Source organism: Bactrocera tryoni, unplaced genomic scaffold, assembly GCF_016617805.1.
Source record: "Bactrocera tryoni isolate S06 unplaced genomic scaffold, CSIRO_BtryS06_freeze2 scaffold_11, whole genome shotgun sequence".
NCBI lineage: Eukaryota > Metazoa > Arthropoda > Insecta > Diptera > Tephritidae > Bactrocera > Bactrocera tryoni.
The window spans coordinates 8,425,870-8,452,476 of NW_024395824.1; the positions used below are offsets into that span (position 1 = coordinate 8,425,870).

The 26,607-nt window shown below is 34.4% G+C and overlaps 1 protein-coding gene across 6 annotated transcripts in view; it reads left to right on the top strand.

Annotated features, from left to right (window-relative positions):
- Positions 1–16,756, top strand: part of LOC120779723 (transcriptional activator cubitus interruptus) — a 53,074-nt gene extending 36,318 nt beyond the window's left edge. For 3 of the 6 annotated variants that reach the window (XM_040112096.1, XM_040112094.1, XM_040112097.1), the window contains exons 2-6: positions 9,326–9,726; positions 9,998–10,662; positions 10,822–11,283; positions 11,541–11,705; positions 11,832–15,014. In XM_040112096.1, coding sequence (XP_039968030.1) covers positions 9,540–9,726; positions 9,998–10,662; positions 10,822–11,283; positions 11,541–11,705; positions 11,832–15,014 — 4,662 coding nt within the window. In that variant the 5' untranslated portion in view covers positions 9,326–9,539. Of the gene's footprint in view, positions 1–9,309; positions 9,727–9,997; positions 10,663–10,821; positions 11,284–11,540; positions 11,706–11,831 lie in introns of all 6 variants that reach the window. The other 3 variants (XM_040112095.1, XM_040112092.1, XM_040112093.1) reach the window with 3 other exon arrangements.
- The last annotated feature ends 9,851 nt before the right edge of the window (positions 16,757–26,607 follow it).

Here is a 26,607-nt window from a genome sequence, read left to right on the forward strand (position 1 = left end):
ATGTAAAGTATGTGCTCTACTCTGCTCCGAGTTTTGTTAGGTAAAAAACTATAGCTGGAGCGGGAGCAAAAAATTAAATTCTGCGCTATGCTCTGGCGTAGCGGTAGCAAAAAATTGGGAGCGGTAGCACAGCGGAGCTTATGAAAATTTTCATGTGCTACAGCTCCCGCATGTTGTTTTTTTTTCTTTTTTGCTATTTTCTGTCATAATATTTGAATTAATTGAATAATTCAAACAAAAAAATGTTATGCAAATCATTTTGGCACTTTTTGCGTCAAGTGACTTTATAAATCTAAAATCAAATATTTTAAGAAATATATTAATAAAGTGAATTAGATAATAATTGAATAAAGTATAAAATTTTTTTTTATTATGTAAAATATTTACCATTTTTATACTACCAAAAACATCATCTATTCCAAATGTATTACAATACTCAATTACTATAAATTTTCGAAATTAATTTTAACTACATATACTTTCCCCCTTTTTATATACATTAGGGTGTTTTTTTTTTGAACTATTAATTTTTTTCAGTCCCGTCACGAAATTTCCTTGGAAATACCCCAAAAAAAAAATTCCCTGAAAAGTTTAGCCTTAAATATTAACATTAAGAACTGGACCGAGGCATGTAAAATTTTTCCATAGAAAATACACTACAATCCTGATATTTATCTTTAAATTTCTACAGATCAGAGGTATTTTATGGCATCGCACATTGAGTACTCAAAGCAAATCGACCTTTTCGACATAACAGAAAATATTTGTACACATATACATACTTCAATGTATATTGCAAAGAATCGAAAAGATTTCTGTATATCTAAAATTATAATAAACCTTTTTATCAACACTCCAATTATTCCGCTATATCTTTATGTTAGATATCGCGTTTGGTTTGTTATGAATGCATTTGCGTCCTTGACCAATAATCCAGCAAAGTATCTGCAGTGCCTTGACGATGAAAATTTCAATGCCATTTTTTGTTGTGATATTAAATACAGTCAAACCTGGATAAGTGAGAACTGGATTAGTGAGAAAACTCTATAAGTGAGAGTAATAGCTAGGACCCGTCATTTTAAGCTTCCTAAACCTCTAATAGTGAGAAACAAAAACCTCTATAAGAGAGAGTCGTTTTTGCCTCATAGACCTCCGAAAGTGAGACTGCTACTTATCTATACCTCTATAAGCGACAGTCGAGCTTTATTTATTTATGAATATTATATATGAGGAACTATAGCTACAATAAAAATACATACATACATAGAAGATACATATATACAGTAACAAATGACAAAACAAATAACAAATTTAACATCTGCTATTTTATTACCCACTCTTAATTTCGAAAAATTTAAAAGGTCATAAAGAAAAACTGACACATACGAACGCCAAGCCCTTTGAGGGTTTTACTATACTAACCTAGTACCATCACCCTGACTTGGAATTTCTCACTCCACAGACAATAATCCCAAAAATGTTACACAGTGTAGTCGGTTATCATTGCCCATACTAAAATGGCACTTCTTGAATCTCTTCAGATTACTATTCGTCCCAAATATGACAATTGCGCTGGTTTATATACTCATTGAGTCAGAACTGGACCTCATCGCTGAACAAAATTTAGCTAGAAAACGTCGGATCTTCTTGGAACTTTTCAAGAGCCCATAGAGCGAAGCGATTGGGGAGGTCGTACGGCTCAGTTCTTGCACACGCTTTCAATTTAATATATCGACGTAAAATGCGTCAAGTCGTTCCATACGTCAGTCCGAATTGCTGCGAACGGCGCCTAATCGGCTCTCCATGTTCTTTGTGTACACTCTCACGTACGGCTATTATATTTCCGTCACTTCGTGATGGACGTGGTCTATTCGGCCGAATATTAACCACTAATGAATACTGGGTCTCAATATGGGTGATGGTGCTGCGAATAGTGCGGTCAGTAGGCCGATTATGTTGACCATAAGTTGAGCGCAGCGGGCGAAACACATTCCTTACAGAAGGTTAATTTTTGTAATAAAGTTGAACAATTTCTAAACGTCTTTTAAAACGCCTGCGTAAGTCTTTCCATAGTGAAATGCAAACAATACTGACAGTTTTAAACGACTCACGCGTGATCTGTCCAAAAAAGTCAACTATCGGTACTGGGCTCCAAATATTCGGTACCTAGTGGCTTGAGCTGTTTTGGTTAGGCTTGAAAGACTTTTGATCATAATGTGACATACCTCAAAGGCATTATTCGTGCAAAGTTTTATCCCGGTTTTCAATAGGAACGCTACAAAGGAAGACCGATACAGACATCAAACGACGCTATATTTTTTGCCGCTCTTTTGGTATTTCTCTATAGTAAGGTTTGCCATTTTATTATGGAAAGACTTACGATCCAACAGTGAGTCGAAATTACTAAAATTGATTACCGAAACTCGGTGTCAGTGACCTCAACTTTAAGAACTGGGTTTTCAATGAGAGCGCTACAAAAGTTTTTTTTTTTTAATAAAACAAAGGCGGTTTGGGATATCAATGAAATTTTTTATTCTTGTGAAAGTACAATCATAAGTACTCCATGAGTTACCACTCCGGTTTGGTGCGGTTTATGGTCTATGCCAACAAGGCAGCGACAATAGTGGTAATGCAAAAGAAGTCGAGTTCCATACATAATGGTATCGAATGTACTTTCGCAAGAATAAAAAATTTTATTGATATCCCAAACCGTCTTTGTTTTATTTAAAAAAGCTTTTGTAGAGCTCTTATTGAAAACCCCGTTAATTACTGTTTTTGAATTTGTACACTGGAAAGTAAAAGAATGAAATAGTATTTAAAATTACGTTAGACAGGAAGTGGGAGTAGTTGTAATAAGATTTCGCAAATTTTTGTACTGTAACATAGAAATGTCAAATACAAAATTTGGTTAAAATCAGTCTGGCAGGTCCTAAAGTATGTGATTTAATGAACATTCTGTCAAGAAAGTATCGGGAATTCTTAATTCCCCCCTCTCTCATCTCCCGCTTATATGGAACACAGGTACATTTTTTTTTTGGTTTGGTATAACTGTCCTAAATTATGATGCCAAAAATTAGCGCGATCTGTAAACCAGTGTGTTTACAGCAGCTCTTTATGTCAGTCGACCTCAGTAGTGTTTGTCAGTGTTAAATTTTGGCCAAACACTCCACAAATATCATTGAACTATTACTGAATCTCCCTGATTTAGCTCCATGTGACTTTTAACGCTTCGACTCAGTTGAAAACATCAAAACAAATTCGGCACGAGAGTTGAAGGCCATCCCGGAAAGTGCCTATAACAAAATGTTTTGACGATTAGGAGAAGCGTTGGCATATGTGCATCGCTTCAAATTGAAGGCGATAATATAAATTTGGATGATGATTAAACATTTTTCGTTTTATTTATAAATTCCGGATTCTTTCTTGACAGGATGTATCTGGCGTATTGAGTTATTCCTTTATCGCGCTTTAAGTAGTTTTTAACAGTAACGTTATATGGGGAGTAAGTGGGGTTATGATCCGGTTTCATTAATTTTTATACTCTCGCAACAAAGTTGCTAAGGAGAGTATTATAGTTTTGTTCACATAACGGTTGTTTGTAAGTCCTAAAACTAAAAGAGTCAGATATAGGGTTATATATACCAAAGTGATCAGGGCGACGAGTAGAGTCGAAATCCGGATGTCTGTCTGTCCGTCCGTCCGTCTGTCCGTCCGTCCGTCCGTCCGTCTGTCCGTCCGTCTGTCCGTCCGTCTGTCCGTCCGTCTGTCCGTCCGTCCGTGCAAGCTGTAACTTGAGTAAAAATTGAGATATCTTGATGAAACTTGGTACACGTATTCCTTGGCTCCATAAGAAGGTTAAGTTCGAAGATGGGCAAAATCGGGCCACTGCCACGCCCACAAAATGGCGGAAACCGAAAACCTATAAAGTGTCATAAGTAAGCCATAAATAAAGATATTAAAGTAAAATTTGGCACAAAGGATCGCATTAGGGAGGGGCATATTTTGACGTAAGTTTTTTGGAAAAGTGGGCGTGGCCCCGCCCCCTACTAAGTTTTTTATACATATCTCAAAAACTACTATAGCTATGTCAACCAAACTCTACAGAGTCGTTTTCTTCAGACATTTCCATATACAGTTAAAAAATGGAAGAAATCGGATAATAACCACGCCCACCTCCCATACAAAGGTTATGTTGAAAATCACTAAAAGTGCGTTAACCGACTAACAAAAAACGTCAGAAACACTAAATTTTACCGAAGAAATTGTAGAAAAAAGCTGCATCCAGGCTTTTTTTAAAAATTGAAAATGGGCGTGGCCTCGCCCACTTATGGACCAAAAACCATATCTCAGGAACTACTCCACCGATTTCAATGAAATTCGGTATATAATATTTTCTTAACATCCTGATGACATGTACGAAATATGGGTGAAATCGCAACCACGCCTTCTTCCAATATAACAATATTTTGAATTCCATCTGATGCCTTTTCTGTATAATACGAGTACATACATTAGGAACCAATGATGATAGCGGAATAAAACTTTACAAAAATACGGTATTTGAAAAATATGTAAATGACGTATAATGAAATCTCGATTATCACTTCATCATGCGAGAGTATAAAATGTTCGGTGACACCCGAACTTAGCCCTTCCTTACTTGTCATAATATGTATCGATAGGTTCTTGCATGATTTATCCTGAGCGAATTTGGTAATCATAGCTTAAGTAGTTTGGGAGATACGTACATTAAACAAAAATTTTTGGTCCACATGTGCCCTTTGCTACTGAGATTTTCTGTGCCAAATTACTTTTCTATATCTTAATTTATTGCTTATTTATGCCACTTTATAGGGATTTCTTTAATGATGTTTTTCATTACGATATCTTAATTATACTCTCGCAACAATGTTGCTAAGGAGAGTATTATAGTTTTGTTCACATAACGGTTGTTTGTAAGTCCTAAAACTAAAAGAGCCTGATATAGGGTTATATATACCAAAGTGATCAGGGTGACGAGTAGAGTCGAAATACGGATGTCTGTCTGTCCGTCCGTCCGTCTGTCCGTCCGTCCGTGCAAGCTGTAACTTGAGTAAAAATTGTGATATCATGATGAAACTTGGTACACGTATTTCTTGGCTCCATAAGAAGGTTAAGTTCGAAGATGGGCAAAATCGGCTAACTGCCACGCCCACAAAATGGCGAAAACCTATAAAGTGTCATAACTAAGCCATAAATAAAGATATTAAAGTGAAATTTGGCATAAAGGATCGCATTAGGGAGGGGCATATTTGGACGCAATTTTTTTTGGAAAAGTGGGCGTGGCACCCGCCCCCTAATAAGTTTTTTGTACATATCTCGGAAACTACTATAGCTATGTCAACCAAACTCTACACAGTCGTTTTCTTCAGGTATTTCCATATACAGTTCCAAAATGGAAAAAATCGGATAATAACCACGCCCACTTCACTAAAAGTGCGTTAACCGACTAACAAAAAACGTCAGAAACACTAAATTTTAGCGAAGAAATTGCAGAAGGAAGCTGCACCCAAGCTTTTTTTAAAAATTGAAAATGGGTGTGGCCTCGCCCACTTATGGGCCAAAAACCATATCTCAGGAACTACTAGACCGATTTCAATGAAATTCGGTATATAATAACACCCTGATGACATGTTCGAAATATGGGTGAAATCGGTTCACAACCACGCCTTCTTCCAATATAACGCTATTTTGAATTCCATCTGATACCTTATCTGTATAATACGAGTATGTACATTAGGAACCAATGATGATAGCGGAATAAAACTTTACAAAAATACGGTATTTGAAAAATATGTAAATGACGTATAATGAAATCTCGATTATTACTTTATCATGCGAGAGTATAAAATGTTCGGTGACACCCGAACTTAGCCCTTCCTTACTTGTTTTTACTTAAGTAACTGCTTGCACAGGCAAACGGACGGACGAACAGACAAACATGCGGATTTCAACTCGCCTCGTCATCCCGATTTTTGATATATAATTCTATATATATTTCGGTTAATCGAGGTCCATTAAGGGTTTGGTTGAAGGAATTTCATATACAATGACTTACGATTTTTGAAAAATATCAAAAATTAACAAAATGGCGTAGTTCTGAAAGCAAATTTCGTTCTTTTAGGTAAAAAATTGTCGTTTTTTAATTCCAAATTGAGAATTTCTAACCAATCAAAAAGATCGTACGTCATTGTATAGTAAATACATTCAAGAATACTCAGCTTCAATTTGAAGTCGATCAGTTAAATTCTCGTTGAGTTATGATGTCAGCAATTATGAAAAATTTTGTTTCAAGGAAAACGCGTTTAAAGTTTGAACTACTTGCGAAATACATACCTGGGAGCAGTCGCTCTTTAGAATACTGCCATTAAATGCTATTCAAGATATGACCGTGCCGATTTCACAGGATATTTTGGAAAATATAAACTATCGAAAAAACACAAATCGACTTTTTGAAAGTGTATAGCCCCTTAAGACCTTCTGCATGAATAAACGATATACATACATATTTTTAGGGCGTTTCGTGTGTGGATCGGTCGTTCTGTGGGTAAATGACAAAGAAGCGTTTAATTTTTATACATTTACATATAAGATTATTTTAATTAAGATGCGTAGAACACGTTTTTGAGCCAATTAGTTCATTAGTTGTAAGAGGGCGCGTCTCACGCCTTATATCTAATCATATGGTAATGTTATGATCAACATTATCGAATGTAATTGCAAAATCGGTGGCTAAAACGCAGATACTACAGTAAGAAAACACAAACTTGATCGTTCCTTTTAGATATTGCATTGTTCTGAGGAATGCTTCAGGAATATTTCTCTGCTATTATCTACTCGTCTCAAATTATGATTCAACCTTTTCTTATTCAGTTATAACTATCACTATAATTCATATATATGTTTGTGTATGTAAACAAAATTCACTGTACCCTGCTAGTAGCTGTGTGATTTTATTTTGTTTATTTATGAATTGTTGTGACCTTTGACATAAAACGACACCTGTGCAAATTTTCACGTCTTTCCGTGATGTGGTTCGGGCGTAATGCGCGGCAATACAAGAAAGGCGTCTCATTTTTATATATAAGATATACATAGATGTGAATAGGTACGTGCATTTGTCGAAAAGCTACCATACAAATTAACGATTAATATCATGTTCTTCTATGGAAAGTGTTTTATTTGATAAGATATTTTACAAAATTTGGCATAGATTATTGTGCAAGACAATTCTCCATAAAGAATGCTGGGCCAGATATTCGCACTACTACCAAAACATAAATCCCTATCGATGTCCTCCAATCTTTCCTTTAACAATAACCATATACATATATACCCCCTTTCGATTTGGTCACACCAGACTAACTCACAAACATTTATTGGAAAAGACCCTACAGCCAGTCTGCCCATACTACAGCTTGGAGAATCTCACAGTTCAATATTTAATAGAAAACTGTAACTCATTAGAATACGTCAGACTAGAACTAAATAACCATAACTTAAGAGAATTGTTAACCAATGTAACACATTCTAACATTAAAGACTTCATTAAATTTATATGTAAATTAAGCACCTATTTTGAAGTATGATAATGTAATACAATTAGTTTAGTAGATTTATTTAGTAAGTTATGAAGATGAAGACCTTAGTCGTTAAAGCTGATACTTTTCGTATTTTTAAGGTTTAATTTTATTATTCTTTTCATTAATGATAATAATAATAGTACAATCTTTGTAAAAAATTTTCAGATCAGACTACTAAAGCATATACATATGTACATATGTATGTAGCTGCCATAGAAATGTCCGATCAGAATTAAATTATTGTACGGAATCTTTTGTATTTGTGAAGAGTATTACTTGTACGGCTTCAATGCAACAGAATTTAACGTGTTTTCTTGTTTTTGTATCAAATTAACCTTTTCTATAGGACGCCACTTAGTTTCACTAAGTTATATTTTGCAATGGTCGAAATATTTACCCTTAGATTAATACAATATAATTCAGACACTAAAATGTACTTTCGGTGGTCTGACGTTTTTATATATAAGTATATACAAATTTACTAGTTATTCAATTGTTTATTGAAAGGTAATTAAGAATTTAAATGCGTAGCCACACTCATTGTCAAATAAAATCCGATTTTGTCAGGTAATAGCCAACATATTCATAACCGGAATTTGAAATTGAACCATTAAAAATTGGCGTAATTTAAACTTGCTAAAAATTCCTGCTGATTATTGCATCTGAAGTTATTTTATATATGATATATACATATGTGTAAATAAAATAATGTTTTCACTAATTCGTTTGTAGTATGTACATACACACATAAATATATACATACATACATCTAATAACGCAATACTACGAGTATATATGAGAGGGCGATGTGAATCCAACAATGGATAAAATACTCGTAACCATGACCATATATGTACATACATACATACATATGGCAAGAGCTTCAAGTATATTTACATTCTGAGCCCGATTTCAATTTTACGGCCGCATCAAACGCATTTATTTACCATAATGTGTTGAACCAATCTAACGTTTCAAATAAAGAACCGATGAGATTTTGCAAATTTTATGCGTTTTTTTTTTAAAAAAAGTTATCAAGCTCTTAAAAAATCACCCGATATAATACATTGTATATTGAATTTATGTTCGAATATATCTATATATACATATATATAGATCTAAATATATCTTTATTTTACAAATTCAATTTCTTTCACTAATAACATGCCATTATGAAGAGAGTATGAAGGGTTGCGGATTTCCTTTAAAGTGGGTGCAAACTCTTTATCATTTGTCTCCTTATGTGGTTGCCATTATTTGAAGCACTTAGTTATGATGGCCTATTGCTGTTGTTTACGACATGTAAACGTTGATCGAGAAGAAGCCGATCGTTCGATCCGGTTCGAAATTCAGATTAGAATTGATTAAATAATGCACTACTGATAAGGTGACTAAATTCTTAGGCAAATATACTTACATATAAACAAAGCGTTATCCAATACATCTATTTTCTTATGATAAAAGTTTGAAATATTTTTTGACGCGACTTGCGTTGGACTTTGAATTGAATGCTGCAAATTTTTAAGCTTCGCCCACATCACAGAAACCAGCTCATGATTGAAACTTTTTAAAATAAGTTTCAGTCTTGATAAGCCAAAGTGGAACGATATACTATTATACAATTTTATTAATTTGACTAAAATATTTGTATACTTCTTTGTTTCAATTTTGTTACAACATCTCATAGTTTCTTTGTATTTCAGTACCTATTCAGATTTACAATTTCTGGCTTCTCGACGAGTAGCTGCGGTGGCAGCTGCAGCAACTGTGCTGCCCCCACCTCCACCACTACCGACCTCAGCAGTGACTGCTACGAATTCAGTTAACTCTACAAACGTCAATTGCATCAACACCTGTAATGACAATCCAAACAGTGGTACGGATGAGTGCAATCCTGCCGAGAGCAGCAAATTGCAGATGTCTCTGGACGTCATGAACATGGCTGCTGCTGTACACCATCACTCGCACCCACTTCATAACACTCACGGCGCTGTACCACCACCTACAGCTCAACCGCACGATTTTCATCCAGCCTACAGAATTCCAAGCTACATGGAACATTTGTACTCACTCCAACGTACCAGTCCTACCGCATCCTTTCACGGTACGTATTTTTTAAACTCACACAAAACTGCATATATTATTTAAAAACACAATAAGTGTGATAATTCAGAAACAATTATAGAATGCCATTCATTCAATGCATTCAGTACCTTACTGAGCTTAAAAGTTATTTCACATCTTTAATATAACGATACTTTAGAATTTCGGAGAGGTATTCAGTTAGAAATTACTTACAGAAAAATTGTATAATTGAGTGTACCAACCATGCTTACCGCTTCATTCATAATCATACTAGCTTTGTTCTTTTGCAGATCCATACACAGGTTGTCCTTCAACATTTCATTTAACAGGGCTAACTTTCAACTCTGGTGATTATTTAGGTGCTCGTGCTGTTAGTTCCCTGGGTGATCTACATCCAGCAACGGCGGCAGCTGCAGCAGTAGCTGCCAATTCCTTAACAAGTACCGATTTTCATTTGAGCGTCGATGGATCCCGACTGAATAATTCACGAGCGGGAAGTATACGGGCCAGCATTAGTCGGAAACGTGCTCTTTCCTCCTCGCCATATTCGGATTCCTTCGATATAAATTCAATGATTCGATTTTCACCAAACTCATTGGCCACAATTATGAATGGTTCGCGCTCCAGCAGCACCGCTAGTGGATCGTACGGTCACTTATCAGCTGGTACTATCAGTCCAGTTCCTCATTTGCAACAGCTACAAGCCCATTTAATACGCGCTAGTGCTGGTTTACTGCATCCTATGCCATCACATCAAGCTGCAGCTGCCAGTATGTTTGCTATGGGACATATACACCCACTGCAATCAGCAGCAGCTGCCGCAGCCGCTGTCGCAGCAACAGTTACAAACAATGGTGTTGGTAGCACAAGCAACGCTGGAGGAATGCCACAAATCAATAAAAATAATGTTAGTGACATAGTAAATACGCCAAATCCAGGCACTATCTCAAAAAATGTAAGCATTTGTGAGCTTCCTATAAATATAAAACTGTTTTATAAGTGCGTATACATGCATATGTATCTTAGCTGTACTTATTTACACTATTTTTGTTTTTTACAAATAACAATTTATTTTTACATGCTCCATATCTACGTACTTTTTAATTATTTATAGTATTATGAAGACGTGGCATTAATAAATAAAACTAAGCCAGAGCTGCCGACTTCAACATCAAGTGGTGTAGCACAAGTTGAAGCGGATAGTGCGTCATCAAACACACTCCTGCATCGGTGCAAAATCATCAAGAGTCCACTGGCACCCTGCTCTAGCAATGTTCAGTGTAATACAACAACACCACACAGCGACTATGAGTGCCCCATTGTCGACACTACCGACATAAAAGACGAACCGGGTGATTTTATAGAAACCAACTGCCATTGGCGTGATTGTGGTATAGAGTTCGTGACGCAGGAAGAGTTAGTTAAACATATTAACAATGATCACGTACAGACCAATAAGAAAACATTCGTTTGCCGATGGATTGAATGTTCTCGTGGCGAAAAGCCTTTTAAGGCCCAATATATGCTGGTTGTACATATGCGGCGGCACACGGGGGAAAAGCCGCATAAATGCACGGTAAGTTTCGGTAGATGTATAAAACAATTATCATGTACAAACATGAATGGATAGTGTAGATGCATAAAATGTAATGATACAAGTTTGTTATTAAGAGTTCTACATCCAAGCTTCAAAAAATTCTGCTTCATAGTGATTAGTCTGTTGGTTGCATGATTAATGTACTTTAGAGTTATAGGCTGTGACACATAAATTCGCTCATAACTATATTTATTTATTAACATATATGTACATATTCTTATATCTCTTTTTTATAGTTTGAGGGTTGCTGCAAGGCATATTCCCGTCTTGAGAATTTAAAAACCCATCTACGTTCACATACAGGCGAGAAGCCTTATACCTGTGAGTACCCTGGTTGCAGTAAAGCCTTTAGCAATGCAAGTGATCGCGCTAAGCACCAAAATCGCACACACAGCAATGAGGTAAGATAAGATATCTATATATAATATTTCATTAATTTTGAAAATAGTATGACCTCATTTGTCCCACTAATTCCCATTTGTATGCATTTATTTATACTAATATTCATATAATATTGTTTTTAATAGAAACCATATATATGTAAAGCACCAGGATGCACCAAACGCTATACCGACCCTAGCTCTTTACGTAAACATGTAAAAACAGTCCATGGTGCCGACTTTTATGCTAGCAAAAAACACAAGGGGTCTTCCAACGAGGATGATAATGGTGGTATAGATGGGCATGGTATTACCAGCAGTGCGATTGGATCAAATGGTTTAAAATCTTCCTTACATATGCAACTTCATAATCACAATCATCCTCAATTCGATTCAAGTCCTCGTAGCGATGACATGCACTCGGGCAAAACAAACAGCATTTCAAGTCCAAGCATCAAATCGGAATCTGATGCTAATTCTCCGGATCACAGCCCCAACGGGGCAGAGGGTAATCAGCTATTGGTACATAGGTCACAATTACGTTCGACTGGTAATATTCGTGACAACGAAAATTCTACTTCAGGAACCGGTTTTAGGGCTGACGAATTTCAATTGAGCTCTGTAGCGCCCCTTGATGAGGGTTGGGAGTATGACGAAGATTTGGAAGTTGAAGATTTGCCATATGTTTTGCGTGCAATGGTAAGCATTGGTAGTGCGGTCAACGCCGGAAATGGTGGCTGCGGAAATATAAATAGTGGCCTGGGAGGCGGGGGTGGTGCAAGCGGGGTTCTTGGTGGAACTATGTCGCGGCAGCGTCTTCGGGGTCGATTACAGGCAAAAGGTATAAATTTGGGTTCAGTGATGTTATCAAACATTCCTGAAGCACGTCGAAATGTTGGCATAGGAATTGGTGAATTAAATAAAAGAATAAATAATTTAAAAATGGAGTCAACCACTTCCCCAATGTCGCCGCCCAGCCCAGATAACATGTCCAAAATGACAGGAAGTCATACAACTGAGCTGCAGACCCGTTTACAACAACAGCAATTTTTAAGACGTGATAGTCAGAATTCCAATGCTAGCACTTACTATTGCAGTATGCAAAGTAGGCGCAGTAGCCAATCCTCTCAGGTGTCTTCCATATCTACTATGAGACCAACATATAACATAGGCTCTTTCTATGATCCTATATCGCCAGGCTGTTCGCGAAGATCAAGCCAACTTTCGAATATAACTTCTAATGTTTTGAGCGGCTACAGTAGTAATTATAATGCTAATGGTGGTACCAACGTGAACGCCAACAGCAATATTAATAACACTATGACCATTGACAAAAGCCCAGCAAATAACTTGATGTTAAGCAATTCAGCGACCGCTACTGATAGTTCTCTGTGCAATAATATAATTAAATTGAATAGAAACAATGTGAACAGCCACAGTTTGCCACCACCACCATCCTCGCATTTGATATCATCACGTTTGCGTCTTCAAAACAAAAATTATCAGCACAAAACTCCACCTCGCGACCGTGGTCGTAGCTCCATACCAAACCTTCTATTTCCACAACTCATTGAAGAACATTGTACTTCATGCTCACTGTTAAAATCTTCTCAAGGACATTTTAAGCGTCGTCAATCTGAGCCCACAAGGACAGAAAACAATCATCGTGCATCTCCTCAGCCGACTTACGTTCCATTTGTTCCATACAAAATGCCCAGCAGAACTCGCACAGCTAATAGCATAGATTTAGAAGACAATCAGGATAAATTAAAAACAATTAATTGTGTTGGAGCGAAACCTATCGCTTCATCTCGTGAACATCATCCAAACGAAAGAGTTAATCTGGACGAAGTTGAAGAAGATGAACTTATCGAGAATAAATTGGTATTACCAGATGAAATGCTTATATATCTTAATCAAGTAGCCGATAAACCATATTCAACTCGGCAACAGGAGGCAACAAGCCAACAGCCATTACAAACGAAACCAAAAGAAATAAAAGCTTCATCGATCGTTGATGATACGGCAAAACAAGCACAAACTTCCCAACTAATAGAAAGTGATGTTGTAAAAGCAGCGTGCACATCAGCTTCTTCCACCATGTATCCAAACAGCCCCGCTTTAACTTGCGTAACACAAAACCAAACAACAATAGGTCAAATTATGTCTCCTTTATCCAATTATTGTGTGACGGCAAGGGAAAGTTCCACCCGCACTCTTAATTATGAAATGAGTAGTCCTCAAGCACCTAATTCAACATACAACTACTATCATGCCAACTCACAAGTAGCAGAACATCACGATATGGAATATAACTGTAATTATAACAATTCAACAAATGGCAGGATGCTAGCCGACCAATTGCATCAGCAACAGCAACCGCAACAGCAATTCGAACATCATTTGGCGATTAACTACTTCCGCATGGAGAATTTGAATATTCATTCTAGAGTACACAATTCAAATTTACCACACCAGTATCAGCACCAACAGCATTCTCAATTTCAACAACAGCTAAAGTCACAACAAGAAAATACAGCTATTTGCGTCGATTCGTCAATGACAAGTTTACCAGAAACTACAGCCGACAGTATTTCGAAACCTTGCGCTGAGCAGATTACAGCAGTTGAAGCTGTGGGTGTAAATAATAACCTATTTTACCGACTACCTAGTACGGAGCGACGGTTTCAGCAACATCAGCAAATGTTGCAAATTCAAAGGCCAGCCTTACCAGCATTGAGTGACCCAGTCTGCAAATTAGCTGTTGCCGAAATTCAATGTGGCGATATCAGTCAATCCCAAATGTCCCCCATATTGGAATCACGGCAACCAAACCCACCAACTAAAGTTATAATGGCAGCAAACACTACAACACAAACAGCTGTGACTACCGCTATGACCATGCAATCAATGTCGACCAATCAAATCCAGGTAGGCCCAGCAGTAGGACATTTCATAAACAACTTTCCAACCACAACAATAACAACAGTTGCGGCATCAACTACTGAATTATTTGGCAGTAGTAGAAATAATGGACAAAATGTGACCTATATTCCAAACAACGAATCGGTCGCTAATGGCGGTATGCGTTTCGATACATACCAACGCACACTTGAATATGTACAGAACTGCCAAAACTGGTTACATACTAACGATTCCGGCACACATGGCAATAGCAATCACGACAATGAAAGGCCTGATTACGAGCAAAACGCCCAGCAAGCTGTTAGCAGTTCAACACATCCCAGCAATAATATGATAATCAATGACATGACAACGTCGTTGAGCTCGTTACTAGAAGAAAACAGATATTTTCAACTCCTGCAATGAGTATGAAATATATACATATACATAAGTATATTATATTCCCACTTAGCAATTACTCGTGTGCTATGTCAAAACAAAAGATAAATATTTGACGGGGTTTTCTGGGCGATAGGAAATCCGGTAGGTCTTTCGTGTCCTCAATGTCCTTTCTTTACCATGCTAAATACATGTATATATTCACAAATTATTTGAAAAATTTAATCTTTGTCTTAGCTACCACATTCCCTCTTTCTATATGCGCTTATAGAGCACAATAGAAATATTTAACTAGTTTCGGTGCGTATTTACACACCATAGTTCCCTTGTTCATTTTTCTTTTGATAAAAAAACGTGTCATTGATGGTAAATCAAATGACAAGACTGTAACTGTTCATCCTCCTGATTGATGATTGTGTCTTATTACAACATTTTTTTGTGTTTAAATTAAATATATTATGTATTATGTCATATATAAGAAGAAAACACTTTGCGTTATGTGCCGTTATGGTCCTTTTTTGCAAAATCACCTTCGATTTTTTAATCTGAGTAAATATAATTCGTCACACAATTTATAACTCAAGAACGGCTGAACCGATTTGACTGAAAATTGGTGGGGAGGTAGCTTAGAAACTGGGGACAATCGTTGCAGATCGTTAAAAGTCAAAACAATTCTTATATAAAATATTATATTTCAAATCAAAAGCTTGTGTTCAATTTGCGTATAAAAATCAATTTTTTCAGAACAAATTAATATAACTGCCTGGGTTCAATAATTTTTGATTCCATGCATTTCGATATCTATGGTTTTTACTAATTGTTGTTAATGAAAAAGGCGTTTTTGTTTTGACACACTATGTGGAACAGAAAATCTTCTTAGCAGATGCATCGCCAGTTACCGCGTCTACTTTGTTAGATGATGGGCGAACACATAAATTCATAACAAACCAAACAAAACATGTAACATAAAAAAATAGCGGAATAGCTACAGTATGATATCTTTGACTACAACGCAGTAAAGATACATATGATGCCAGTACCAAAGTCAACAATCGGAGCTGCTGGCTTAGACCTAATTACATTTATATATTTATTAAATATACATACGTCTTCCAATGCATTTTTGCTTCTTTATATGGAAGGTACTTATATATTATAAAAGCAATTTTGTCGACGAAAAAATTTATAAATTTTCAAGTGGATAAACAACAAAACAATGTACAAAGTATTTAGCCGAATTGTTTTAAGCTGATAATGTGCTAAACATTTTCCACGAATAATTCATTTATATATAAAATTTCTAAAAATTCTAAAATGTTTTAATTTGCATTCAGTTCTCTATGTTTTTTAAGCAATTAATTATGTTTTTACTCTCCCAATATGTTGAACAGCTTTGTTCTCTTAACGACGAACATGACGAATTGATTTAACAATAACTGTCTATCCGCCATCACCTGAGGAGCCTGATTTTGGAAATGGGCGCAGCCACTTATACGTCACACATAAATTATTTAAGCTGTCGAATCCAAATTTGTTGACAAAACCTTTGCGTGTAGCAATGGGCCATTTCCTAAATAATCCGAAAAAACTTGATTTTCATCTTTCTGGGCTAAAGTTACAGCTTTTCTATATACATATGTATGTCTCATTAAAGCAATTGTATCGATTATAGTTTGTCTAACCTAAAATTCCTAAAATGGATATCACGAATACTAAGTAATATCTATACCCTACTTTACATACTTAATAAAGTATCTATCTAACGTGAAGAGATTTTCTTACTTGGAATAAAAGTAGCCGTACATGTACATAGGCATTAGTATATTACAAACCCATAGATAACATTATTGTGGTATTAAAAGTACAAAAGACAACAAGTGCCACCGATTATACTACACAATATAATTATAAATGCTTATAAAATTTGGCGCAAATATACACAAATGAATGCAATTGGTTAAGATAAGCAAATACTATGTAAGTAAGCATATGTATATAGAAACGCGCATTACACTACATCAATGTAGATACATTCATTGATGTATTTATTGCAATAGTTATGTACTTATGAAGTAAAAACAATTATAAAACCTACCCATCAAATAGGGCATACATTATTATTCTTATGTAGCACAAACATACATACATATGTATGTGTATCATTTTCAAAACATACAAGTACACCTAACATATGAACATCAAAACTATAAACATATTATATGACATATGCATTAGGGTGTTTAAAAAAATTTTAAGCGTTATCCTCTCAAGTGTTTCTATTTGATGTAAAAAAAATCCTCACCAAACATGAGCCCTATTGCTCAATTCTAAGGGGTTCCTATTTTTATTTAAGTCTCCCATATACTTAACAATCGAAATATTCTTACTTTAATTAATTTTTTAAAACACCTTAATATCCATACCTACAAATATGTTCTAATTATGTATGTATTTATATTAACTTGTGTATATAAGATATATATAAATACAATAAGAAAAGTTGAACAAGTCTACAAATTATATAAAAATATATTTATAAATGAAATTAATGTCGGATGAGCATATTTTTTTATGGAAAACCATGAATGTACACATACATATATGAATGGTATATACTCTACCAGCCAAAAGTGGTGAAAAAATTATTGAAACACTAGGTTTTCAAACCCTCCAAACTACTGAAAAAAGTGGTAAGTCCGCCATAGGCGTTGTGCAGATTCTAACCACTTTTCTGCTTACACGTACATACGTATACGTGTGATCATAATGTACATATATCTCTGTTGCGCTCCTTTAGTAGTGTCATATAAGAAAAAGTATATCTAAGCTACTCTTATATCCCCAATCGACAGCTGATGCAGGGTTGCATTTTCTTATTCCCAATTTAAAATGTTTTTAGAATTCTAAACAAACATTTTAATTTTTTTTTTTATTTCTTCTTTATTAATATACAATTTTTACAGAATTACAAATATATTTAATACAAAAATTATTAATATCTGAAAATAAAGAATAATTAAATAGAATTGAAGATATCTAAAAGAAAAATTATATGAAATGATAATAATATCTGAAAGAGAAGATTAATATTATCTGAAAAAAAAAACAAAATATATTAAATACAAATAGAATTGACTCTGAAAGCAAAGATTAATTAAATGAAAATAGTGATAAACTCTGAAAAGAAAGATTAATTAAAAAAAAATAATAATAATATGTGAAAGAAATATTAATATTATCTGATCATTTAAAATAATAAATAAAACAAACATTTGTTTTCACACTTTATATTGGTTTGTGCAGGCCGCCTTAAACGCATAAAACACATGTACATACAATGTATTTATTTTTGCGTATTATATTGGACTGCGCAGTCCAATTTCACACAACACACACTATTTTCACATACTTACTTAACAATTTATATGATATTGCTACTGCTGCTATTTCCAGTTCTATTCTGATTTCCAATGCTATAAAAAGAAATGAATGTTGAAATAAATCAAGAAATGAGATAACTTTTTTCATAGCATTTAAGTTAAAAAAATAACCCGCACATGGCGCTAGTGCATAGAGAAAAAATGTGTAATTATTTAATTATTCTTTATTTTCAGATATTAATAATTTGTTTATTAAATATATTTGTAATTATGTTAAAATTGTATATTAATAAAGAAAAAGTAAAAAAATTTAAATTTAAAATGTTTGTTTAGAATTCTAAATATATTTCAAATTGGGAATCAGAAAATGTCATCATCAGCTGTCGATTGGGGATATTAGAGCAGCTCAAATATACTTTTTCTTATATGACACTACTAAATGAGAAAAGTGGTTACCACTTCTTTTCAAAACCTAGTGTTTCACTGGTTTTATCACCACTTTTGACTGACAGGGGTCTTCAGTAAACATATTTTTGTGTGTATTATTAGGTAATTTATATCACGTTGTCGTGCTTAATAAGTTGACAGAAGTTTATATATTTTTTATATATACATACATACATTATTACTAATACTTAATGTCTTCCCTTTTTAACAATTCAAAAAATAAGTACGTATTGCATAAATTTACAGCATTCAGAAGTCAGTTATTTGAAAACAAAATAAAAATTATTACAACTAAATCAAAACTAGTAAATGTATTTGTTTATAATTTCATTTATTTAAGTGGTTAAAAAAATAAATGTAAAGTTCAGCTTTGCTTTAATCATAATTTTCTGGGGAGCATTGGGCCTCAATAAAGCGTTTCAATCTGCTCCTGCTTGCTATCATCTATTGTTCATTCCACGATTTTCCGCATTTGTCGATCTCCACGTAGTCTTAGGGCGGCTTCTCTTACGACTTTCTTTGGGCTTTCCAATCCAGAGCTTGTCAACAAAGTTTTGAGGTATCTTTAAGCAATGTGTAACCTATTTATTTCCATTTTCCCAATTTCATATAGTTGAGGGATGTTCATGTCAGAAAACGGCTTCCGTTGAGCGCAAAAATGTTCATGCACGATCAATACCCGAACTATCAGCACATTCGGCTCAAGCGCTCAAAATGGCATTCGTGAATGAGCTAAATTCAGCTCAATTGCGGTAAATTTGTTTGCTTGCTGAGTTTATTCACGCTCGTGTTGAAACAGCTCTACTCAAGCGTTCGCTCATTCGGCTCAACAATGATCGTGTTGAATGAAAACAAAAACACAAAAGAGCAAACTCAACGCCTATGAGCAAACTCAATGGGTATGAGAAAACTCAACGCATATGAATAAACTCACTGTGCTTGAATAAAAGCGCCGTCTCCTTAAGCGATTTGCAGCACTTACATACATACATATGTCTGTTTAAATTTGAAGAATTTTTTGGCAAATATTTTAAAATATTGCTACAGGATTGGCAGTATATATGTAAATCCATTCCAAATAGTGCCATCCTCTTTAATAATTTCAGATAATATATTCCAAACATGGCTCCTTCCCTTATGTCGGGCTGACAATGTGTAGGCGTTTGTACGTATTTTTTCTAAAATATCTTCTTGCTCCATATCGACGGGATGACAAATACATACTAAAATATAAGTTGTGTACCAAATTCTTAGTGCAATGCATGTGACACATAAGCTGATCGCGAACAAAGTAACAAAAACTATATACATACCAGAGAACTGCAAAACTCACTTTTTCCTTAAATCAGCTCATACGCAAAAGTTTCTATTCAATTCCAATCACTGAGCTAAACATTTCGTAAAGTGAGCGAGCATGAGCTAAATATTTCGTGAAGTGAGCAAACGTGAGCAAAGCATTTCGGACCGAAGGCTCACATTGTACGCGAATGAGCGATTCGGCAACATGAGCTGATTTTTACTCAACGCTGTGTTTCGCTCAGTGATTGGACTTGAATAGAAACTTTTGCGTATGAGCTGATTCAAGGAAAAAGTGAGTTTTGCAGTTCTCTGGTTCATGTCTCAATCACTGCGGCAGTATAGCAAGGGATCAAATTCGACGCAAAAATGTTGCAGTATAAGGGTTTGTTCGAGGCACGTAATACAAACGACAATACTGCTAAGCTTGTGAAAGTTTGCAACACTTCTGCAACTATTCGGCTAATCTGATATTAGCATTTGTTTTGCATAGCTTGTCGAAGTTGAAAACCTAAATAAAAATAATGGAGTTTTCCATTAACATTTTGCCGGATAATTTTACAACTGTGGGTAATTTGCTAATGAAAACAACAAATAAAAGAATGAAGCGCATAAAGAAAACAAATTGTCATGAAAACAGTTTAATTTTTCAATTATTTTACCCATTTTCGGATTTCCAGTGAAACATTTAATATAAGTTTTGTATCTCGATTTTTAAATAAATTTTAATAATAGTATTTAAAGAAATTAAAGACTGAGCAGGGACAATTTTTTCTAACGATGAATACGGATAAATTTTAGAGTTGCATCCACCGATTTCGGGGTTAAAATAGGTATGTACGGACATAGGAGATCCTCCAGCTCAAGAAAATATATAGTTGCCACTTCCTTGTGGATTTTGAGATATTTGCATTCAAAGTTTAAAAATGCGTATTTTTTCGATTTTCAATGAATTTAACACTAATATTTTTAACTTTTTAATCCACCAACCCTGAAGCAAAGTGGAGAGAATTAAAATGTGAAAGAAATAGATTCAATAATTTTAATTAAAAAACTTGTTTCTGCGCAGAAGTACTTTTCAGTGAGATCGCCGGAAGTTAAAGTGCATTGAGATTATTGAGTCGAGAGGCCGTTGTCTCAGTGAATGTAAGGCAATCTATTATAATTTTTCCTTATTGGACTTACTGTGCGATTCTGTACTGTGATACAGTTTTAAGTCTCTAAATTTGAGATTTCAAGTTAGTGACAATTTTTGTGATTTGAGACGATTTTACTATTCTGTAAGGGACAGTCACAAAATCTATTACATTTCATTATTCAAAGATGTTTTTAGAATTGAATGAAAATAAATATGTCAATAACAAATATTAAATTTTCTATAACATAGTGAAAAAACATAATTACCAATAAAAATATATGTTGACTTTGTTTCATAATATTTGTGTGCAACATTATTTTTTAACCATTTCGTGTTTGAGTTGCTTACAAAATATAAAAAAACGACAAACGATTAATATCACGGATGGTCTCTATTCAGTATATTCAAAATGGCAAACAAGAGTTCTTTTTACTTTTGTAACCTGCTAACTATCAGGTCTCAAATTTGAGTCAATATTTAGAGACTAACGCTAGAGACTGTTTAGTGAATAGTAACCAGTCACAAGTTGAGACTTTACAAAATCCTCAAATAGTGACAAGAGACTGCTTACAGAATTCCACTATTAGACCACCAAAAGATAATCTGGAAAAGTCACTACCATATAAACTCTTTATTATTATCCAATTCAAGAACCAAATTATATCGGGTGATTTTTTAAGAGCTTGATAACTTTTTTTAAAAAAAAAACGCATAAAATTTGCAAAATCTCATCGGTTCTTTATTTGAAACGTTAGATTGGTTCATGACATTTACTTTTGAAGATAATTTCATTTAAATGTTGACCGCGGCTGCGTCTTAGGTGGTCCATTCGGAAAGTCCAATTTTGGGCAACTTTTTCGAGCATTTCGGCCGGAATAGCCCGAATTTCTTCGGAAATGTTGTCTTCCAAAGCTGGAATAGTTGCTGGCTTATTTCTGTAGACTTTAGACTTGACGTAGCCCCACAAAAAATAGTCTAAAGGCGTTAAATCGCATGATCTTGGTGGCCAACTGCCCATGCATCCCGAAAAATGCACTGTTTGGTGTGGTTTGTACGCTGGTGGAATCATTTGACCGTATTTTTTCAAAGATGCTGTTGGACGCAACGTTACGGTGAATGGCGATCGCTATCGTTCGATGCTAACAAACTTTTTGTTGCCAAAAATGGAAGAACTGAACTTGGTTGACATGTGGTTTCAACAAGATGGCGCTACATGCCACACAGCTCGCGATTCTATGGCCATTTTGAGGGAAAACTTCGGAGAACAATTCATCTCAAGAAATGGACCCGTAAGTTGGCCACCAAGATCATGCGATTTAACGCCTTTAGACTATTTTTTGTGGGGCTACGTCAAGTCTAAAGTCTACAGAAATAAGCCAGCAACTATTCCAGCTTTGGAAGACAACATTTCCGAAGAAATTCGGGCTATTCCGGCCGAAATGCTCGAAAAAGTTGCCCAAAATTGACTTTCCGAATGGACCACCTAAGACGCAGCCGCGGTCAACATTTAAATGAAATTATCTTCAAAAAGTAAATGTCATGAACCAATCTAACGTTTCAAATAAAGAACCGATGAGATTTTGCAAATTTTATGCGTTTTTTTTTTAAAAAAAGTTATCAAGCTCTTAAAAAATCACCCGATATTTGCTCTATTTATAGTTAAGCTTTTTTACCTGTACCAGAGAACGTATATTTATAGAGAAGGTCAAACAACGGACAAGCGTGTGAACTGTCAAAAGCTAACAAAATGCGGTGAGCGTGTTCCACCACAGCTAGCTAAGAAAGAGAAATTTTTAACAATTGCGCGAGTTAATATTTTAACATTTAACCACAACCTTATGTTTCAGTAAACACTAAAGAAAAATCATCAAAACAACTTTATCTTAGTAAACAACCAACATATCAATAGTATGAGCAGCGATAAGCATAGCCTATATAAGCAACTGGAACAATAGCCTCGAGGTCACTTTATCATTATCGACTGCCGAGTAACAAGTTACCACTTGTAACACTTGTACAGTTTAAGTGTGATATATTCAATATTGAAGTACATGTGTATACGGTGAAATATTATACAAATAAAGGATCAGTCAGAACCAATCTCATTGGCTGACTTAAAATTATATATGTATTTATTTTATTCCTGACGAATAAATAAATTAACTCGCGCGAACAAAGATGAGCATTGCCTGAAAACTATGCTCAGAAATATACATTGCTATTACAGACGTATGTTGGCCTTCCGCTTATATTTTTATACGTTTACATGCCATCATATTAATTGATATGATTATCATTTTGCGAATTTTTATGAACACATGCAAAACTGATAACATTTAAATTAAATGAGTGAATAACAGTCAATTTTTAAATATTTCTTATGTTTGGTAATATACATAATATAATTTCATATTCGAATATGTCTTTATATATATGCGATATAAGTACATATGTATGTATATGAGATACTATCATAACATCCTAAAAAACTTAATATATTACAATAATATTGTATGTAAATTACATTTCTTTATTTAAATTTTCATACGCATCTACATACTATCTCATAATTACATACATACCTATGTATGCAAGTACAATTCAAATTCAAATCGTGATATTATCATTTATCAGTAAAAAGTGTACGCGCATATGTATGTACATACAAGTTATATGTATATCACCTCTCTTAACAGCTGCTAATTGTTATGTGATGTTCCTGGAAATATTATGTTATAACTATGCGTTTAGAGGTCACCTTGGTCAACTGAATATTACAGGCAATGTTCGGCTATCATTTTGTCACGTAGACAAAATGCCCCGCTGAAACGTTTGGGGCTTAAGGGAAGCCAGCTCAGTCTTCAATGAACGATTAAGCTGATAGCAGGAATAATGGGATGCCCAACTCTCCTGTCACTGGAAATGTGAGAGCCGCTCACCTACCGAACTTTGACAGTTGACTGGATTGGGTAGGTTTTGACGTTTTGCAATTGGAATGACTGGAACGGCCAGATTAAAATTATACCAAAAATATATGTGAACGGAGAAATTTGTTGCCGCCGTTCAAGATCGTTAATAAAAATTTAAAACAATAAAAATCAAAGAAAATGCGAAATTTAAACATATTTCATGAAACGTTTTGTAATTTGATGCATAATAGAAATCATTTTCTATTACAAATGATTAAAAACATTCATTAATTGACAACTAACAGGCTTAATTCACCTTATTAAGTATTGAAAGATCGAAAGTCAGTTGTTTTAATATATCATAAAATCATAAAAAAGGATTTAAGTGGTTTCGCCATATATTAAAATCCAATATATAATAATTTGCAATCGTAATAAACGTTGGGCGTTTTAATTTAGATGCCCAAAAATTCTTATTTTGTTCGATGTGGCCACAATGGAAAATGTTATAAAAAACGCTTATTTTGAGGCGCTCTCACACTGGAATAAGTTGGGCATCCCATTATTCCTGCTGATAGGATCTTCGGATCAACGCGGGGTAATTGAGTGAGATACGGCTACTTACCAAATAGACTTGCATATAAATGTTGTAATACGAATGAAGGATCGTGTTTTATTTAAAAATTGGTCAAGGAAGAACAAAACTGGCGACGAGGATGGGATGATTGATATTAAAACAAACATCCAGTGTACGAACTAAAAGTGAATTATTGTTCAAGACTATTAAAAAACATACGTTACTGTACACAAGATAAAGGTGTACAATTTATTATTAAAAAAGAATCGTTATAGTGTGGTTTGTGCTCTTGAGTGGAATAGGAGAGGAATAAGGAACCGTTCTATTGTGGTTTGTGCTCTTGAGTGGTTTGTGTTTCGGATGATGCACTCAGTTGCTGTCAAAGGCTTACAATAACAATGAAATAATTAGCTGTTACCGATTGATGTTATAATAGCGTTTTTAATCTACTCTCAAACATTTTTTTTTGTTGTGCTACTTGACTTAATTAATAATCATGGCATTAACATTGTCTGAAAGCTTAAGAGAAGCACGAAATATTCCGACTTTCTGTGGAACTGACAATTATAAACTATTAACATTTTTTCGTAATATGGAAACAATATTATCACTCCCCTCACCAGAAAATATGGAAATTATAAGAAAAGTGATAACAAATAAACTACGTGGTAAAGATCTGCAGATGATAGAAACGCTGATTGAACCATCTTTTGAGGATATAATTTCAAAATTAAAAACCGAATTCGGGGTAAAGACAACGTATTTGAATCTTCGCAACGAGGCAATGAACGTGGACGCTCGAAACATCGAACAACTTCATTATAAGCTAAGTCAAATTTTATTTAAAATGAATAATAAATTTCATTTAGAAGGTTCAGTAGAACGTTTATATACTCCAAGGAATAATGAGGTATTGATTTTTGATCTGTATACTACATTTTTACCGTTAAACATTCGAACTTTATTATTACAAAATAGTATTGATACTTTAGAAAAGGCAAGCTTTTATTTAAAATCAATAATATTTTGAATGACATTCAAATATTAAATAAAAGTAATTCTAAGGATAATTTAAGTAATAATACTAATGGTTATCGAAACACGTTAAATCTAAATAATTCAAATAATAATAATAATCAGTTTCAACAAAATACTAGATTTCAAAATAATTATGGAAATTTCAGAAATAACTTTCAAAATAATAGCGGAAATTTCAGAAGTAATGGTGGAAATTTTAGAAATAATGTTGAAAATAATAATAGTGGGAATTTTAGAAATAATTTTCAAAAAGATGCTTTTAATAATGGTAGATACTTCAGAGATAATCATAATTATCGAAATAATAACAGTGGTGATTTTGTTGGTCGAAATCTCAGCCCAGAACAACAAACAACACCTATGGAGGTAGATAACTTGCAAACATACGAAAATTTTCGTCTTTCTCCACTCCATACGAATTACCCTTAATAGATCTTACCATTAATGATAGCAGAATCAGGTGTTTAATTGATAGTGGTTCCATGACCACATTAGGCAACCTCGATACATTTAAAAACTACAATAATGAATGAAAATTAAAAAAGCCTGTATTGTTAAAAACATTAATGGGGACTCGCTTAATTTCTGAGGAAATTATAGTTGATATTCCTATAGAATTCAATATGGTAGATAAAACTATGTCTATAAAATTGGTGGAATTTGTGAACAAACCATTTGATTGTATAATTAGTGCAAATTTATTGTTGCCCCTCAAGGCATCCATTGATTTCTCTATTGGTGCATTGGTAATAAATAATCGGGTATTGTCTTTTGTTGAGAATACTGCTGTTGGTAGAAGTGTTGAAATTGTAGAGGAAGATTTTCTTAATATTTG